This window comes from Dreissena polymorpha, chromosome 14 (assembly GCF_020536995.1).
Source record: "Dreissena polymorpha isolate Duluth1 chromosome 14, UMN_Dpol_1.0, whole genome shotgun sequence".
Classification (NCBI taxonomy): Eukaryota; Metazoa; Mollusca; class Bivalvia; order Myida; family Dreissenidae; genus Dreissena; species Dreissena polymorpha.
Genome location: NC_068368.1, coordinates 56,651,688 through 56,673,230, shown reverse-complemented (window position 1 = coordinate 56,673,230; position 21,543 = coordinate 56,651,688). Strand labels below are relative to the sequence as shown.

Here is a 21,543-nt window from a genome sequence, read left to right as displayed (position 1 = left end):
AACAAAGAGTGTTTCGATTATATTTGCAATTAAAATATCATAAAATCGATGCATATATTTGTTTGATAAAACTCATGTTTGTTTGTGAACATAATTAATGAAGCTTTACATGTAAAATATGTTGTGTATACATCGAAATGCTCAATAACAACTCGAGCCTATACACCACACTTTATAAAACAATGGAGAATAATGCAAACATCGCAGTCAAAAATGCAAAATATTAAAATGATATTATGGGCATCTAACAATTTATAGGTGTCTATCGCAACCGTTGTTTATTTTTGGTGTTTTCACTTCATATACACTTATATTTGTAAATGCAGCATCAAAATACTGAAACAATATCCCGGAAAGAGAAAAATAATGCATTTGAATATCAACCGTACTTTCGTTTTGACAAGTGACAACATACATGATTCGATTTACGATGTGAATCTAAATGTAGTTTTAGTGCAGATTCGTTCATACGGCACAAAGACACTATTTTGTTTTACGGATCATTTCGGCTTAGAGGACTCACTAGTCATGTAAAATGTCGAACATAAAATATATTTTTTATAAACAACTCCTAGCAAGATGGGTTGCAGATAATTAGTCAGTAACCACATTTTAACTAACTCTTTTGACCTGTTAATTCTTTTCAGCTCAATTCAACAGTAAAAAAATGCCCATGTACGATCAATAACTACATGTATATGCACATATACTTGCAAACAAGTGTACTACCCAGCCATAAAAATGGCTTACGTGTCATTAAGTTGACATGTTAGGGTGTAGTTATACAATTATATCAATATAGTACAGTTGAACAAAAATATATACCGTTAAACCGTTCAGTTTGCGTTTATATGTGTTGCCAGGATTACACATTTGGCTTATTTTCTTAATGTACTCAATATAGTGTGTTTTTCTTTTGTTACACATATATGTCGCCAGTGGGAATAACAATAATTAAATACAAGACAATAAATTCGTATCAAATAGCATTAACGTATTAAGTTAAATTGATTTTAGCATCATCACCATAACGTATCTATCAGCTGATAGATACAGGTCAAACAGATTCTAATCCGACAATATCGTTCCACTGTCTGTATATATTTCAAGTTCAGTAAAACGTATTGTTTTTATCAACATAAAATTCTTCTAGCAACTTATTTAATTTGAAAATGAATTTGTCCACTTTGTTAAATATTGGATATTTTTAGTAATTTTCTATGAATACGCAATGAAATGATTCGTATAGTCTTAAACTCGGCTACATGAATATTGCAGGGCATCAGCTTAATAGTTAAGGACGTCAACGAGTCACCCAGTGCTGTCACACTGGCTGGATCCCACACGGTCCTGGCGAGCGCAAAGGTCGGCACTGGCATCGGACAGCTGAGTGCAACCGATCCTGACCTTGGACAAGTGCATACCTTTAGAATTAGTGGACCCAATGCAGATATTGTAAAGGCATGGTGATTTTATTATTTATAAGCAAAGTTTAAAAAAAAAAGATAAATTTTAGGAAACATAATTGCAACAAAATGTTGATTTTATTTTATTTTTTTAAGTTACGATATACATTGTTTAATGATAATGTGTAAACCTCTTTACATATTGCTTTATATTAATTTCGATTAGTACGTTAGTAAAATGTCGAAGATTTGTATTTGTAGGAATGCCATAAACAAATGTTTCAATTAAATAGTTTTCTCGTGTTTAACCAGTTGATTAGCCATATTGACATTGACAAACTTATTTTAAGACCGAAATCATGTTTGTCCTCACTTGGACGTTTATATACTTTCAGTATTTATTTGGTCAGTCATTGTGAATACTGTCTTATTTAAACATGGTTTTAAAATATTAGTTAAATATGGCTCTCTTTTTTCTTAACAATAAATTTACCAAAGCTATACTGTGTTTTGCACTGGTAATTTATTATTACTTTTTTTCTTTATGTCTGTATCATAAAATCAACTTCAACTATAGTTTCGTCTTCCAGATCAACGAGAACAACGAATTACAGCTCGCAGCCCCAATACCGAACTTCATTCTGACGTCGTTTGACCCGACGCTCAAGTTTAACATCGAGGTAGCTGACAATGGAAACCCCGTTCTTACGTTCAATCAAACGTTTACTGTGACGCTAACGGACGTGGAGATTGTGAAGGCCGGTCTTCCGCAACTTGCATTCTCTAAAATAGACTTGTTCAGCAATATGACTAAAGGTTTTGAGATAGGACGCTTGATCCGCGAGGGTGTAGATATGGAGGATATGGTTATAACAATAACACAGAACTTCGAAGACTTGTTCACAATTCGAGATAGCAGCATGCTGCTGCTGGCAAATGACATAGAATCCATCAATATGACAAGAGGCAGCGTTACGGTTCAAATCCTTGATACTGACTCTATGGAAAGCGCATTACATCAAATAAAGGTCGAAAATCACAACATGAAATGCGAATGTAAAGCAGGAATGGTGTGTGTGGTCAATCGAAATTCAGCTGAAAACGTATGTAGATGCGAGGATGATTATGACGAGGTTGAAGGAAGATGCATTCAGGTGAATGACTGTCTGAACGCGACGTGCGTGAACGGTGGAACATGCATCGATGACATCAGATCGTACATCTGCAGGTGCATGAAAGGGTATAAAGGCCAGAGCTGTGACATCAAGGAAAACGCCACCTCTTCATGCGTTCCAAATCCATGCCTTCACGGGATATGTGTACCAGACAACGGTGGGTATTCCAGTTTCAACAATTCAACAGCTGCAATTCAATTGCTAAATGACTATATTCATCCATTTGTTAAAATTAGATAATTCTTTATGAGGATTTGTGAAGTGGCAATCCATCATTCGTTTATGCATCAATCAAGTCAGCATCATTTATATATGACTACATTTACTGATATTGCATTTGTACCAAATGAACCACAGAGATCATTATTGGATTATAAAATGGTTGATAATATTTGTTTTCTATTATGTGTTAATTATATTCTTTTAGAAAACTACAAATGCGCTTGCTCGCCAGGGTGGACGGGAAAGAACTGTTCCGATGATATTGACGACTGTATCATGGCCACGTGCTATAATGGAGGGACATGTCAAGATAGGTTGGAAACATATGTCTGTGAATGTCCCACCGACTGGGAAGGCGTACACTGCCACTTAGTCGCTGGGATTTGCAAAAATCGAAACTGCAACACCACTCATGTTTGCGTAGCTGCAGCATTCGAACGATCGCAGATATGCGTAGACGAAGAAAAACATCTGATACAATTGTCGTATGATAATACTGCGGGAGTTCCTATTGAAACATTTCAGGCGCGATTGCTCGACTTCATACTACATCATGGTCGTTTACCCGTTTTATCAAACCCAAACCAAAGGACAAGGCGCCAAGAGCAGACTATTGGAGAGGTGCAGGTGTTTGTTGTCAGTGCCGTTGAGCAAGGCGACAGATTCGTATTCGAAATTGTCGTGCTGAAAAACCCTTCTGACGTATTTACCAAGGATGCCGTGTTGACAATACTTGCAGTCACGTGTCGTGATATTAGTAAGTGAACGCATTTCTTGTCATGTATTAAAACAATTGTTCACACCGCATTTTTTGTTGTAAACATGTGCGAGCTTTTTAGTACTCCTTATGTAAACGGTAAGTAACCAATGCTTATCTCAGTGTGACCATTATGGATTACATTTTTAAGAGCCGTTGTCTGTCTTATGCTTTCTTCGTTTGTATACACTTTTTCTGCTTGAAGACATATATCTAGTTATTTTAGACTGAAGCAAAAAAATACAATTCAGATTCTAGAGACTTGAAAGAGGAGGTATTTTGTCCGTCAATAATGGACGCGGCTTTTCCTGCGAAACAAAACACACAAGAGAGTTCGTCGTCAATCGGAGTAATCGTCGGTGTTACAGGTTCGAATTTATACATAAACATTTTAATAGAAAGACATAATACACCAAGAAACAAATAAGTGAATCCTGAAATATGTATTAATGATCAATCTATTGATAGAACTTTTCGTTTAATATCTTTATAAACTTAAAACAAGTCTAAAAAACGAAATATTTCGTATATTTTTTTAAGAAAAAAGTGCTTACCGGTAGACTTACTTGTGAATGTACAGAAAATACAGAAACAAATTTAACTGCAGAAACATTATTAATTTTTGGTCAGCGTAACGAAGTCATTCTTCTTCTAAATACTCGAAAACAAAGAAAGGTCGGGGTAGAAATTCAAAGAATTTTAATCGGTGTTGGCGTATGGAAATGTATGACCAGGTGAATTTAAATTGTTCAGTTGCAAGGTAAATTCTTTGACGTGAAGACTTCGTGATGTTTCGAGTTATTTCGTTTCAGTGGCATTTCTAGTTGTCGTCGCTGCGGTCATAGTCGCTGTGGTCATATGGAAAAAGAAAGCGAACAACGTCAAGCCACAAGTGAGACTATTGTTCGATTATTTTTATGAAAATACATGTACACATTATATTACACAATAGTAAGATAATTACGTTGTGCTCACTTGTAATTAAAAACTCGCTTGTAGCTATTATATACAGTCAGGTCGTCAGTTCCGAAAATTCGCCAGTTCCGCAACAAATTACATTTCATTCAACCTTGAAAACAAGTCTGACCACTTATGATTAAACAAATTGTACAGCGATACTCCTTAATATTTGATGATTTTTTCCGAAACAAACCGGAAGAAAATAGACAAATGTAAACAATCTGAATTGTCGAAACTCTCGCAGACATCTTTTCGAATGGCGGCATAATCCTGCCTGCGCGATCGTTCATCAGAAATTAGAACACGTTTGCTTCTATAACGGATTGTCCACGGTAAGTGATCTTGGCATTGATTTGAAGGTAATTTATCAAGAAATAAGAAAACAATAAGGTTTATACATTTTCAGTCAAACTATGAATTTAGAGTCTCGAAAATGACTCGCTGCCACAGGTGTCAGTTCCGAAACAGACATGAAGTAAACCAGGGGCAATCTCAAGCAAATTTCTTCCTTTCAAATATCGTTAAGTGATATTGTAAATTGTATTATTGGCTTTTACACATGGCCTCATTGTGTACACACCGGTCTTACTGACAACAAGAGGGCCTGAAAGGCCCAAGGTATCCCCCGCAACATATGCTTTGTTTGAGGATGGGTGCAAATTGGACGGATGAACATAATGATAGATGGACGGACGGAGGACAATACCACAAAACTAAGACAAAGAAAGGTTCTTAAGCCTTCACAATTTATTTAGGTGAATTAATAAGTCGTGCGTTTTCCACAAAAACATTCAACGTTTACATACGAGCGCCAAAACAATATCCCTCCGCCTCTGGCGGGGGATACTCATACCAAGTTTAAATGAAATATGCCAAAGCGCTTCCAAGATATGGCTCCAGACACAAAAGTGCCTATAGTAAAAAGCATTTTTTCAAGATACAAAGGGCCATAAGTCTGTTTTTAACAGATGGTGCACAATGCCATTTGGCGTGCATCATCCTCTTATGCATATATATACTCATACCAAGTTTAAATGAAATATGCCAAAGTGCTTCCAAGTTATGGCTCCGGACACAAAAGTGCCTATAGTAAAAAGCATTTTTTCAAGATACAAAGGGCCATAAGTCTGTTTTTAACAGATGGTGTACAATGCCATTTGGCGTGCATCATCCTCTTATGCATATATATATATATATATATACTCATATCAAGTTTAAATGAAATCCGCCAAAGCACTTCCAAGATATGGCTCCGGACACAAAAGTGCCGGACGGACAGCCGGACGGACGGACAACGCCAAAACAATATCCCTCCGCCTCTGGCGCGGGAAAATATTCATACCAAGTTTCAAAGAAATCCGCCAAAGCGCTTCCAAGATATGGCTCCGGACACAAAAATGCCTATAGTAAAAAGCATTTTTTCAAGATACGAAGGGCCATAAGTCTTTTTTTTAAACAGATGGTGTACAATGCCATTTGGCGTGCATCATCCTCTTATGCATATATATACTCATACCAAGTTTAAATGAAATCCGCCAAAGCACTTCCAAGATATGGCTCCGGACACAAAAGTGCTTATAGTAAAAAGCATTTTTTCAAGATACAAAGGGCCATAAGTCTGTTTTTAACAGATGGTGTACAATGCCATTTGGCGTGCATCATCCTCTTATGCATATATATACTCATACCAAGTTTCAATGAAATCCGCCAAAGAACTTCCAAGATATGGCTCCGGACACTAAAAAGCATTTTTTCAAGATACAAAGGGCCATAAGTCTGTTTTTAACAGATGGTGTACAATGCCATTTGGCGTGCATCATCCTCTTATGCATATATATACTCATACCAAGTTTAAATGAAATCCACCAAAGAACTTCCAAGATATGGCTCCGGACACAAAAGTGCCGGACGGACGGACGGACGGACAGCCGGCCGGACGGACGGACAACGCCAAAACAATATCCCTCCGCCTCTGGCGGGGGATAATAACGTAGTGACGTCACCATCTATGTATAGAATGCACAAGGCCTGGGATGAAATGCTATTATTTTTAATGCTAACTGCTTGAAAAAATGTAATTGTATTTGTTTCCAACCAGCATTTTTTGTATTGCATTATTGAATAGGAAACATGTTGTTGCTACTATGAAAACACGTGAGTAAAACTAACTAGAAGCAACAGGAGATTCACAAATTAACGTCACCATTAATATATCTTACTATTTATTACTTTATACTATTTGAAAATATAATTCAAGTTTATCTTATATTACTTTATAATGCTTGAAGTTACATTGCAAGTTTATTTTTAAACATATATAAATACATATATCATACCCCATACAGGGTAATAACAGCATAATGTTAACCCGAGAATGGTTATGTTAACCTAACATAGTTTTATCAACCTGTATGTGTGTGATATTTATTTTATTCTACTAAACAAAAACAAAAAAACAACAACTTAATAAGAGAAAAACAATTGCTCGTTTATTAATTTACCAAGCACTCTGGCTCCTACATTTCTGAATGCACGGACGTTAAAAAGCCAGGTTGCTGGTATGAACTCATAGACAAAGGAAAACAAGTATGCCAATTTAAAAAAATCTGATTACAAAAATTATAAATTGTTCTTGTATATAAAAAATATGCAAATACCAGAAAGTAAATGCAGTATATTTATCCCCACGTTTTTCGGAGAAAAAGTGGGGATTTTGTATTGATGTGCGTCTGTGCGTCCGTCCGTCCGTCCACCTGCTCCTCCTACACTATTAACACTAGAACCCTGAAACTTACATACATGGTAGCTATGAGCGACGGTGACAGTGACGGAATTTTGATCTGACCCCTGGGTCAAAAGTTATGGGGGTTGGGGCGAGGCCGGGCTAGAGATTTTCACTTATTTTTATGCCCCCCGGTATGGTGCATTGGACATAACTTTTGCAAATTTGATGATAGCAACTTGATATTTGGCATGCATGTGTATCTCATGGAGCTGCACATTTTGAGTGTTTGAAGGTTAAGGTCAAGGTCATCCTTCAAGGTCAAAGGTCAAAAAAACAAATCCAAGGGAAGTAATAATCTTTAAAGGGAGGTAAGTAAATAACCTGCCAAATGATATAAAAAAATTAAATAAATAAAAGTGGCGCATAAAGTTACACAGTAGGCAGGTCGGACCTTAAAGAACTCTGATATAAAAAAAAAGTTACACAGTAGTGGCGCAGAGATGTATTTAGTATTCAATTGTTTATGAAAAAGAAAAAAATTGTTTGTGTTAACTCATCTGTGATGTTTAGCTCAATCTACTGTTCATACAAGGGATTATAAAATATTGGCGCAAAGGGACACCTGTATATGAGAGAAGAGATAGAATGCAGTCAAGCATAAAAAGCATGAGAAACTCATGGAATATAGCCTCAAGAATCTATAAAAGGGCTGAAACTTTCAATTTGTGCAATTACAATTTTAGACTCATTACTGAAAATCTGTCAAAGTGTGTGGAGAAAATGTGAGAAACAATTTAAAGCAAGATGGACTTTGAACAGGCACATCAAAGACATACATGAAATTCAACATATTCATTGTTGTGTACAAGATTGCGATAGAAAATATCTGAGACGCTACTGTTTAGTCAACCATTTAACCTCAAAACATAGCTTTTCCAAAACAGAAGCAAGAAGATATGCTATACGAGAGCATGTTCAGTCATCTCATAAGTCATTCCAATTAGGATGACATGTACATAATTGACTACAGTGAAGTTGATTTATTATTAGATTTGTTAGGAGAGCAGGATGAGGAGGAGAAATAATGGTATAGATTTTCACTCATTTTTTAGGTTATTTTACATTAACTTCTTCATTTGTACATTGAATTACTTCATATTTATACTGAACATCTCTTATGACAATACGGTCAATCTCAACTATGCATGGCCCTATTACCAACCCTGGGGCGCCCCTGTGTCAAACAAGCGGCGTGGGGATACGCGTCGGCCTCTGCCGCGCCATTTCTAGCTATAAATTCTATTGATGCGGACAACCAGTGATGCTATTTTCAGCTCCAAATAATGGTGATAAAATAATGTCGCATGTGACTGTATTTTAATGGGAATCGGACGACAACGAGCGAGGCGTGGTATTGTAATGGGAATCGGACAACGACAACGAGCGAGGCCTGGTATTGTAATGGGAATCGGACAACGACAACGAGCGAGGCCTGGTATTGTAACGGGAATCGGAGAACGACAACGAGCGAGGCCTGGTATTGTAATGGGAATCGGACAACGACAACGAGCGAGGCCTGGTATTGTAATGTGCATCGGGGGGAGGGGGTAAAGGGTTAGGATAAGGGGTCAGGTTTGGGTTAGAGTTAGCCAAAACCCTATGGGTAAATGTGAATTTGAAATGTGCTAGTCACGTGAGGTATAATTAAAATATTAAGGCTTATATCATTATTTTTTTCAGTATTGTGAAGGACGCAGGCGCGCCCCGACAGGCAATGGGGGAAATGCAGCAGCCCAGACCTTTCACCCAAACATATGTGATGTGTTAAGCTCTACTCATGTGAATTTATGAGTTTTGTACACTTGCCAAAGCTCTCTGGCAGTTGCTAATTTATCTACCTTTTCCGTATTTTATTATCCCCACGCTTTTTGTCCGTCCTGGCCACTATCTCATCCTACACTATTAGCACTACAACCTTGAAACTTGAACACATGGTAGCTATGAGCATATGTGCGACCCTGCACTATTTGGATTTTTTTATCTGACTCCTGCGTCAAAAGTTATGGGGGTTGGGGTGGGGCCGGGTCAGAGATTTTCACTCATTTTTATCCCCACGCTTTTTGAAAAAAAGGTGGGGATATTGTGGTTATCTCCGCCGTCCGTCCGTCCGTCTGTCCGTCCGTCCTGGCCACTATCTCCTCCTACACTAAAAGCACTAGAACCTTGAAACTTACACACATGGTAGCTATGAGCATATGCGCGACCCTGCACTATTTGGAATTTTGATCTGACCCCTGGGTCAAATGTTATAGCGGTTGGGGTGGGGCCGCGTCAGAAATTATCACTCATTTTTTTAGGTTATTTTACATTTACTTCTTTATTTCTACACCGATTCACTTCAAATTGATACTGGACCTCTCTTATGACAATACGGTCAATCTCAACCATGCATGGCCCCATTCCCAACCCTGGGGCGCCCCGCCCACATAGGCCACACCCACCAAAAATTTCCATTTACTATAATTTTTTCATTTCTACACGGATTCACTTCAAATTGATACTGAACTTTTGTTATGACATTAGGGTCAATCTCAACTATGCATGGCCCCAATCCCAACCCTGGGGCGCCCGCCCACATAGGCCACACCCACCAAAAAATTCCATTTACTATATTTTTTTCATTTCTACACGGATTCACTTCAAATTGATACTGAACTTCTCTTATGACATTAGGGTCAATCTCAACTATGCATGGCCCCATAACCAACCCTGGGGCCCCGCCCACATAGACCACACCCACCCAAAATTGCCTTTACTATAATTTCTTCATTTCTACACCGATTCACTTCAAATTGATATTGAACTTCTCTTATGACAATACAGTCAATCTCAACTATGCATGACCCCATTACCAACCCTGGGGCGCCCCGCCCACATAGACCACACCCACCCAAAATTGCCTTTTACTATAATTTCTTCATTTCTACACCGATTCACTTCAAATTGATACTGAACCTCTCTTATGACAATACGGTCAATCTCAACTATGCATGGCCCCATTACCAACCCTGGGGCCCCGCCCACATAGACCACACCCACCCAAAATTGCCTTTTACTATAATTTCTTCTTTTCTACACCGATTGACTTCAAATTGATACTGAACTTCTCTTATGACAATATGGTCAATCTCAGCTATGCATGGCCCCATTACCAACCCTGGGGCACACCTAGGTCAAACATTCGGCGTGGGGATACGCGTCGGCCTCTGCCGCGCCATTTCTAGTTTAAGGTTACTTTACATTAACTTCTTCATTTGTACATTGAATTACTTCAAATTTATACTGAGCCTCTCTTATGACAATACGGTCAATCTCAACTATGCATGGCCCCATTACAAACCCTGGGGCGCCCCGCCCACATAGGCCACACCCACCCAAAATTGCCTTTTACTATAACTTCTTCATTTTTACACCGATTCACTTCTAATTGATACTGAACTTCTCTTATGACAATGCGGTCAATCTCAACTATGCATAGCCCCATTACCAACCCTGGGGCGCCCCTGGGTAAAACATACGGCGTGGGGATACGCGTCGGCCTCTTCCGCGCCATTTCTAGTTTTAATTGGTTCCTAGTTTGTTTGTTTTTCTAGTTTTTACCAAAAGCTTGGATTCCTATTTGTCTACAAATTGATTTAGTTATTTTTCATGATCAGCTGTTCATATGTTGAATTGATATGATTTGTGAGACTGGGTTCATCCCCTCTGGAACAAGAACAACTAAGAATGGGCGATGATATTTTAATAAAATATTTTAAATCCAGTATCAGGGGCACCAGTCTATAAATGTGGTGTTTTAAGAAAGTTAGCCCATGTTCCACTTACATTTTGTGGAATAAGTTTGCACAAAACATCACTTTAAATGTTAGTATGCATATTTTGCTTATTCTTTAAAATGTATTTTCTTAGTCAAGACTCAATTTAGATTCAAACACCTTCATAAAATATTTTCTGGATAAAGTTTACATGAATATTTACTAAAATAGAACCTTGACATGCATTGTGTGCTGTTGCTTCCTCATACATTCTCATAGTTTTGTGTAACAATACTGTATGGTCTGCTATCCAGATTTGATGCATACAACGATAGGTTGTTTTCATTTATTTTTACTGCCATTTTGGAATCAGAAAAAATGATGTCCTATACAAGCATTAACACTACCTAGATATATGCATTTGTTTTTTTAGCTCTGCCTTTTATATTAAAATGCGACATCCCTGTCATAGCAGAGCAGGACTGTTCAATTTATTAGATACTCCTTGAGAAAACTGGTCATTGTTATTTGCATTAACTGTAATCTTGAATTATCATTTGCAACCTACACAGGTTGAAATCGATCATTATTTATTCGTACTTCTTGTTTACTATGTTGTTGCTTGGAAACAGTATACTGTCTGTATATTGTAGTACATATGCAAATTATATGCAGGTGCCTATCATTGTGTGATCTCAGGTAGAGGTCCATTTAATTTTGTTTTATTTTTTACTTTTTGCTTTCTGTATTGTTATGGTTTTTACAAAAATCTGTGGTCGAAAGCTAGTCTGGTTATATTGCAATAAACGTTATTAAACTATATTGACAGTTCAAGTTTGTTTTGAGACGATCCCTAAATCTAGTCATAAAGTGCACCTGCTGTCATGTGGTTCGCTATTGCAGAATATTAACCGGAAATGGAGAAACGTTTTGGTTTAGGAATAACATAAACACTCATTTATATTTACAACCAAATTCAAAATCAAGGTAAGCGAAGCATAGAGGTTAAAATTATATATTATACGCCCTATATCTGAAATTGAAATCCGTCGCCGTTTTAAAATATACATCGGTAGTTTCGATAGTGATTCGGAACTGACGACCTGACTGTACCGTTTCCGTTCAATTTAAATATCTCATCTGCAAATGCGTCACAATCATTATCAATTTTCGTTTCGTGTTCTTCATAAATTAAAATACATGTTAATCTTTGTTTAAGATGCATTCTTAAGCGTTATTTCAATATAACTTTGTAAAATCTTTTTACGTAGCAAAGTGCCAATGGTACACTTGGCAGTAAAAAGTATATCTGAGCTAGTTCCTTTTACATTAATTGAAATGTAGCATATCGTACTTGTGATTCTTTCCACGTCGAAACTTGACACTATATCGTAAGTAGTTTTTTATGCACCAATGTGAGCTATTTATATACGTCCCCCCCCCAAGACGTATCCTCCCTCAAGACGTCCCCCCCCCCAAGACGTATCCTCCCTCAAGACGTCCCCCCCCCCCCAAGACGTATCCTCCCTCAAGACGTCCCCCCCCCCAAGACGTATCCTCCCTCAAGACGTCCCCCCCCCAAGACGTATCCTCCCTCAAGACGTCCCCCCCCCCCAAGACGTATCCTCCCTCAAGACGTCCCCCCCCCAAGACGTATCCTCCCTCAAGACGTCCCCCCCCCCCATTTTTTTACTTTTAGTGCAGACGTTTCCCCTCCAATACATTTATAATTGTTTGGTTTAAGTATAATCTTGATTCATTATCAAAATGATTATTTTGTTTATGAAGTCTTTTATAAACTTTATCAATGAAGCAGCTTGTTTGAAATTTTGGTTTTAAAATTCTTCTTTTTTTGGTTTAACCAAGGTGTATATGCATATCGGTGGCCTCTCTGTCAAAATGCTGCCTCACTGTTCATTCTTGGCTGCCTCTCTGTTATATATACAAGACAAGGGAGATACATACTGCAAAATTATGTACATGTTTTTCTTTCAGCTATCTCATTTAAGTGCTAATGACTAAAACAGTTATGTTATTTATGAGAATTACATTATACAGTTAATGTTACATAATAATGACATAACAAAACCAAACTTTACCACACATGAAACAAATGTTCATGATCAAATCTCTGCGTTCAATGTGCGCTATAAAGTAATTTTTATCAAATTTACTTTAAAAATGCCTACTTTCGCTTCCGTTGTGGCACGGACAGCCCAACTTTTCACAATCTGGTAACAAGTGTCTCGTGGTGTACTGTGTGTTCCACTGTGAGTTCTACCTGGGGGCCGTATACCTTGGCACTTTCACTTAACAGTTCATTCGTGATGTCTTTGGCGTCATACATGGCCCAGAGGTCTCTAATACTTTTCTCTATCCTTCGGCTCACTGGTCTCACTCTCATAGTGTATAGACCATCCCTGATGTAACGTAACTCATACTGAACATTCTCGGACTCTGCACGTAGTGCCGGAACCAGGCGGTAGAATGTCAGGTCTCGGCCTCCTGCTTTCCTATTCGGGGATTGGTGCCAGCTTTCAATGCCATTGTTAGATCTCACACTAATCCCATACGCTGAGAAGGAGTCAATATCGAATATTGGATGGTTCAACCACTGCTCCTTCATGTATCCCACGAACCTGGTGATCTGTTTGGAGTTAGCTCTAGCAGCAAGCAGCTGGAATGCTGGCTCAATGTCGGCGGCAGGAAGGAATGGTAGCGCCATCATGTTTCTAATGTACGTATGGATAGACGCCTTCTCCATGTACGCTAGCCTTAACCCCAGGTCCTCCACATTGCTCCAAACAGCCTGTGTGAAGTGAAAAACACATCCCTTGATGGTTGCTCCCGGAAATACCTGACGGACCGCCAACCAGGCCGCTGAATATAGAATAAAATCGAAATTAGATTATATTAATAATATTATAATCATATTAGACATAATAACCATGTCTGTAATTTGTTATTTTTTTTAAAGATATACGTTGGGTAGCTCATACATGTATATGGGTGATCTATTTTCTTTTGAACGTGAAATTTGTGTTTGTATAACACTGTCAAATCAGAAAAGCAATAAAACCTGTTTTTACCGTTTTAATACAATATTTAAGCAATTTTAGTATTATTATTACCTTGCTCGAAGTTCATTACGAAGTTTTCTACAATCACATGATCTAACGCATCGCGGATACTTGTAAGGACCTGAAAATAATCGTCGGTCCTCCTCCTCGACATTAAGATGAATGCCAACGGAACTTGCTTCTCCTTGCCATTGTGTGTAATGAAGCCATGGATAGACTCGAGCTGACCGGATTAGAATGGTTCACCAACAACCTGAAAATAAAGGGTTATGCATGTGACAGTCCATTTTATCTACGTCTCTGATTTTGTTTATAAAGCAATGGAGTCAACTTTGAAATAAAATTAGGGAAGCAGGGAAACAGACTGGAGCCAATATGGGAAGATAGTCAAGTCAGATTTGTTTGAATAGGATCTATGCCTCTCTTGCCTGGGTGTGACTACCGCACTGAAAGGAGATCCTTTAGAAGCACAGTTATTGAGTTTATTGGTTTGATCCTTGCTATTATACATTTTAAATGGAAGTTTTTAATTTTGTAAAGTTAATGTAAATTACCTTAAAAGTTCCGTCCATGAACCAACGCTTGGTCTTATAGGGGTATTCCATTACGACCCGATTACCCACGATTTGTCCCGATTTCCAATATTTTGAGGTCGGGGACATTCGAAGCTCAATCGGCGACGGTCCTAACTCATTCGTAGCTAGTCGTGGGCCGATCGTAAATGATTCCTGCAACTCGTGAGCTCCCGAAAAATCAGGGCCATATTTTAAACGTGTTTAAAATTTGGCCATGACCTCCAAGACTGAATTTAATCGCAGTTGACTCGTTACAGCGTCGTAGTGCGTTCTTGGGCGTCGTAATGGAATCGTAGGTAATTCGTGACTCAATCGGGAAATCGGTGATCACGTGATCTGTCTACGAATCAGCTACGACTTTGTCAAGAATCTCACGAGTTCACCCCGAGTGAGTTGCGAGCCCGCCAAGATTCTCGCGATTTAGTTACGAAACAGTTACGATTTTTGGAGAATGGGTGTGGTATATAAACATAGCTTCTCGGTTTTTTCAGTCATTCAGTTGTTAGCTTTCTCGTCGGTGTAAGCCATGGTCTAACCCACCAACTAGGTGCCGATCGACTTGTCCTCCTTCTTAGTGTTCCTCTTGCCATCAACACGTGGTGTTCATGTTCAAGCTCTAGTTTAAAGACTACAGCTGCTCTTCGTCGAACTTCCATTTTTGATTTGGCGCCAAAAAAGGAACGGAGGCCTTCTTACACATGTAGTCTACATGTACACAGAAGAATGTAGGTCACATTGTAAAGAATGATCAATATCAATAGATATTGGCGCCTATTTCATGGGTGCGTTCGGTAAGGTCCTAGCTTAGTCGTGACCGATCTGCATCGTTCGTAGTACAGTCGCAGTAGATTCTTACACATCGTAGTGAAGTCGCGACCCTATTCGCAAGACTTAAACCGAACCCCACGACTGTCACGAGCCTTCCCGATTTAATAAATGTGAAAAATCATAGCAAATCGTGGGCTTGTTTTCGTAGTGGAATAGGGCCATTAGATCCAGCTGGGTTTGTGTCATTTCAAAATGAACATAGTTTTAGGAAATTTATCATCGATTAGAGCTCAACACTTAACTCTACATTTAACTTATTAACTTGCCCTGCCTACTCTGTTTTAACATAGTTAAGGACAGAATACAGACTGAGTAATACCAAACTTAAATTGAAGCAAAATGACAATCTTTTATAAATTGTATGATATGATAGTGAAATCAGAGGAATTTGAAAAAGATGTCGAAAGTGTAACATATTTTTAAATCCGCCCCTGTTAAATACAACAGATGCAGCTATGACTACCATATATAAACATATTAATTAAGTCAAATCAAATGAATTCATTAATAATAAGTAATACAGTGATAAAGCTATAAACTAGCTGTTATCTTGTGTAATACACTTGCTAATCTAATCAACGCTTGTATATTGCACCATATGTGCCTAATATCTTGTATAATGGTACACGTAGGTGTGTGTTGTTACTTAATATTAGCGAAAAAAAATATAATGCTGTCACATTTTTTTGGCTACAGATAAATGGCCCCTGTTAAATACAACAGATGCAGCTATGACTACCATATATAAACATATTAATTAAGTCAAATCAAATTAATTCATTAATAATAAGTAATACAGTGATAAAGCTATAAACTAGCTGTTATCTTGTGTAATACACTTGCTAATCTAATCAACGCTTGTATATTGCACCATATGTGCCTAATATCTTGTATAATGGTACACGTAGGTGTGTGTTGTTACTTAATATTAGCGAAAAAAATATAATGCTGTCACATTTTTTTGGCTACAGATTAAATTAATTTTTAAATTGGGATGGTAAATAGTAATAGTAAATATTCTGCATAACTAAACATATTAGGGTGATTTAAAAAATAATGAAGCCTAAATGTCAAACAGAACTTTATTATATAGAACAAGGTAAATTATGAAACCAAGGTAAACAAGGGACAAAATTGTCACAAAACCAGGTTTTCGATGTTAAAAAAAGTATGATAAAGGGAGACAACTCAAACTGAACTGATTGTTTATAAGTAACACCTTTGTTTCAAAATAAATCTATTTTTAGTCGTGGCGACCTTGAGCTTGGGATATTGACGTAATTCTTTCTTGCGACACACCCATGATGGTGCACAAATGTGCCAAATGATTTTAAAGTCTCACATGACAATGAATGACATAGTTATGGACCGGACAGCTCATTTATGGCCATTTTTTACCTTTGAACTCAAATTGTGACCTTGTGCTTGGAGATAATGACGTAGTTTTTTCGCGCTACACACTGTCTTATCATGGTGAACAAATGTGCCAAATGATTTTAAAATCTCACAATGAACGACTAAGTTATGGCCCAGACAAGCTTGTTCCGCCCGCCAGCCGACATTTGTCAATCTACTAACCAGTTTTTTCCTTTGGAAAACCTGGTTAAATATATACAACTATGTGAAATATATTGAGAACCAGGTCAAATGTATCTACAATTTGTGAAATATATGTTTTATGGGAAATACATATCTATGACACACTGCGTAATTACGGAGATTCTTTTTGCCTCTGATATCCCATCAGTTATAAACTTAGTTATTTATCAAAATTAAAGATTACACATGTATCCCAGTAAACCTGTTTAAAGGAAAGTGTAAGAAAATTCGACTTTTTCATGTAAAATTATTACTTGTTAGAGATCATGATGAAAATAAACACCAGGTATTGAATAAAATCTATGTTTTTCTTAAGACTTAAGATGCACATTTATATTTGCCTTGTACAAATGTAACTCATGGCTTTTTTTCAGCTGATTTTATAGCTGTTATTTAGTCATATTCTAAATGGAAAAACATCTTTTTTTCCCTATTCCAGTAAAAAAATCACAAAGGATATCATAGTTTTAATTTTAACAAGAAATGTGTTTGTCAGAAACACTATGTCCCCTTCTGCGCCGCTTTGAATTTTTTTGTTTGTTTGACATTTGACCTTTAAGGATGACCTTGACCTTTAACCACTCAAAATGTGCGGCTCCATGAGATACACATGCATGCTAAATATCAAATTGCTATCTTCAATATTGCAAAAGTTTTGATAAAATGAGCGATTTTGGCCTAATATATTTGACCTCTGACCTTGAAGGATGACCTTGACCTTTCACCACTAAAAATGTGCAGCTCCATGAGATACACATGCATGCCAAATATCAAGTTGCTATCTTGAATATTGAAAAAGTTATTACAAATGTTAACAGACCAACGTACAGACCAACAGACAGGGCAAAAACAATATGTCCCCCACTATAGTTGGTGGGGGACATACACATTTAGAAAACTTTAGTATTTTTTCAATTTTGGTTGAATTAACGCTTGACTTCTCAATTTCATGAGTAAAAAGAGCAGTATATTTAATTGTTTATGGTTTATTTTGTGGATATTTTCACAAAATGAAGTTGTTTTTAATGGTGTATATACTGGTAATGGGAAGTTGATAATGATTTTGTTTGATATTAACATTATCAAATAGAATATTCAGGATCATTGCTTTATATTGATGTATTTACAAGTTCATGTCCCAAGCTTACAGATTTCGCCTAAAATCATGCTAGATCCTTTCAGCAACCAATTCAGGTTCCCTCTAACTTTATAATTATAAGAATATGAAATGACAATTTTATGTGTATTCCATATTACTGACTGTTTGGGTATTTCTTAGATTAACTATAACTAAAAGTTGTCAAGTACATACTTCATGTTGACAAAACACAAAAATTATTGATAACATGTTTTAATAGGATTTTATAAAGTGCAAAAGACATGTACATTTATCAACAAAATTTTCAAAACATCTGGTTAAGATCTTTTGTTGTGAAAAAGTGATAACATCTGACATTTAAAAAACTTGAACCCTTTCCCTATGCAATACAAACAAAATTGTTGCCATTACTTAACATCTAAAATTAAAGAAAGATTTTCATTTAGGCTTCATTATTTTTTAAATCAATTTTTTTATTATATGATAATCTTGATGACAGACTGAAACAATATGTAAAAAATTCCAACGAAAACAATAATGTATGAAGTGATATATATACACATCAAAATGAAATTCAGAAACTGGGGCTTGGTCAACTGTTTACCTGATAAATAGAATATTGAAAAATATGTCAAAACTCTTTTTATAACTTTCTAATTATTTGCCTAGTTTTGAAAATATTTTCATCCTTGTGTTTAATTTAATTTTTAAAGAGTATTTTTGAGAGGTAACACCTGAGAACTACAATACTAGCTGTTTTGGGCCATTAGAATTTAAATGTCATATAAATTCTATTTTATTTACTCAAAATAAAAATCCGAATATGATGTTTACTTAGTCAAAATGTTGTTTTTTTTCAATTAAAATTTGAATATAGTTATTATTTTTCATTTAAAATCATAACTTATGGCTTATCATTATGTAACTATCATTTCATGCCTTTAATTCATTTTGTAAAAAAAGCATGATTAAACTCCAAAAATGTCTATCACTATGTATGAATAATATTATTGCAGTAAATTCTAATAACAGAATGAATCGGTGTAAAATGTTTTTAGTATATATAGGTATAATTGAATTTGTTTGTAGCAAAAATTAATTCATCAATTCAATTATTATAATTGTTTACTTTGTAACATACTATTCCACTTAAAATGATCATCAAAGAACATCAAAAGTGTGTTTTTACTCAAGTCATTAATACAATAGTCATAATTTGTAACATACTATTCCACTTAATATGACCATCATAGAACATCAAAGGTGCGCTTTTAATCAATTCATTAATACAATAGTTATAATTGTTTTAATTTGTAACATAATATTCCACTTAAAATGACTATCAAAGAACATCAAAGCTGTGCTTTTACTCAACTTTTCCATGATCTCAATTAATGAAATAAAAATTTCAAGCACTTATAAAAACAATTATACTTAGTTCTATTTAATTGGTAAAATTTATTAGAGGCTTCCCTAAAAACAACCATCAAAAATCACTAATTAATATCAGTCAGGACTCAACTTACATCATTTTTTTTTTAAATCATTAATTATTAAGACACATAAAATGCACTCAATTTTAATACTAATCGATAGTTATTTTTTCACATATCCCGGTATTATTACAAATAACTACTTCTAATATACAATTACATATTATGTAGACGTTCACCAACGTCTGGGGAGGAAACATCTTGGGGGGGGGGGGGAACGTCTGCCACCCCATATAACGTATGGTACGTTTGTACTGCAACTCATAACAAAGGCAAAAATATTGGTACCGACTTCAAATATAGTAATTATATACTATTGACGATGACTGATTGTTTTTATATAAAATAATTTTGTATTCATCATATACAAATACTTATCATTTTAGGATTCTGAAGGGTCGTTAAGCTCGAAGAATGGTTACGCGGCTATGCCACCGGTAAAACAAGTTGTATGGCTTGATCTTATCTTAACATTTGAGTTGAAACTGTAACAAGTGCATCCATTTTCTTGAATGATATGTAGTTCTCTCAAACAAGCGGTAAATATTTGTTTCCATTTGCGTTTTTTTGCACTTTAACATCGAAGGCCAATGTTATTACATACACCCCTTTTACCTACCGGATAGTTGGGTTATCGAATAATTTCCCCATATTATCATTAGCAGTTTTGGCTTTGTCAGACACTGATTATTTTTCCAAGCATCTTAAAATTCATGTCTGGTTTGTTAAGAAATATCCGGTCGAAACTATCAATGATGACCCGAACAACAGAATAAATGCACTCATTTTAGGCGGAGGACTCTGGCGTGGATCCCAACACGGACCAGAATCACTCAAACGGAGTGACCGAAACTCACGCGAGAGACGAGTCAAGAACCATATTAGTGAAACCTGTAGATGGCAATCAGCCTACAGATCATGGCGGCGGAAGGCAAAGTCGGTCCCATGCGCTGAACATGCCTGCCGACGATTTATCCGCCGGGAGTGTGTCGGATCATGCTAAATTAGTGAAGAAGAGTCCTGGAAAGGAATTGACTCCTGTAACAATCTCTTAAGATTGCAATGTTTATGTATAGCTAACATGTAACTAAAAATTAGTATGCTATTTTCAGTGTGTATTCATAATGCAATTTAAATTAACTCAGACACGAGTGTTTACTTGTGATTATGAACACTATTCAACGCTAGGAGTGTGAACTTAACTTTGCCCATGGCATTTACTAGTATCAGAAAGTTGTCATGCATAACCAATAAAGAAGTGCAGTGGTCAACTTTGTGTTTATTCTTTATTAAAAAAACTACAAAACACATCAATTCTGGTCATGATGTCGTAGGTGTTTGCTAAAAGTTGTCGCTTTGCCCCTCTGCCGTAATTCGAATTTCGCGTTATTTGATGCATTTTCCACTTATCCCTTTCCTGGTTTTTACGCGAGATCTCATGAAATTATTACCCAATCATTATGAAACATTAGATGAAGAACTTTTAAAGACTGTTGGTGCACGTATTGTCAAGTTGTTCCAGTCCAGTTTCTTTTCAGGAATTACTAACGACTCGCCCCCTTAACGACTCGCCCTATGTTTTATAACAACTCGCCCCGCCTATATAACGACTCACCCCACATGAATAACCACTCGCCCCACATACATAACGACTCGCTCCATCATAGCTAATATGGTATCATTTTCTTGTAATTTGTTAATAGCCTAGTATCATTGATTCAGTTTCGGTTATTTTTATGCTTTATTTCATATTTTATTGTGTTTAAACAAAAACGAAACATTAAAAAGTGGGTGGGATATGGAATAATA

The 21,543-nt window shown here is 36.5% G+C and overlaps 1 protein-coding gene across 1 annotated transcript; it reads left to right on the top strand.

The window, feature by feature from the left end:
• The first annotated feature begins 1,867 nt into the window (after nt 1-1,867).
• On the top strand, nt 1,868-20,989 carry LOC127857390 (uncharacterized). The gene is made up of 7 exons (XM_052393785.1): nt 1,868-1,924; nt 1,997-2,738; nt 3,009-3,560; nt 3,812-3,928; nt 4,373-4,452; nt 20,121-20,171; nt 20,526-20,989. Exons 1-7 carry the CDS (start codon nt 1,868-1,870, stop codon nt 20,787-20,789), a joined length of 1,863 nt encoding a protein of 620 aa, XP_052249745.1. The 3' UTR covers nt 20,790-20,989.
• Nucleotides 20,990-21,543: the final 554 nt, after the last annotated feature.

Coding starts and splice junctions, on each gene's coding strand:
- LOC127857390 (XM_052393785.1), top strand. CDS start 1,868: ATGGCTCTCTTTTTTCTTAACAATAAATTTACCAAAGCTATACTGTGT. Junction 2,739..3,008: donor GATATGTGTACCAGACAACG/GTGGGTATTCCA, acceptor ATATTCTTTTAG/AAAACTACAAATGCGCTTGC. Junction 3,561..3,811: donor AGTCACGTGTCGTGATATTA/GTAAGTGAACGC, acceptor AATACAATTCAG/ATTCTAGAGACTTGAAAGAG.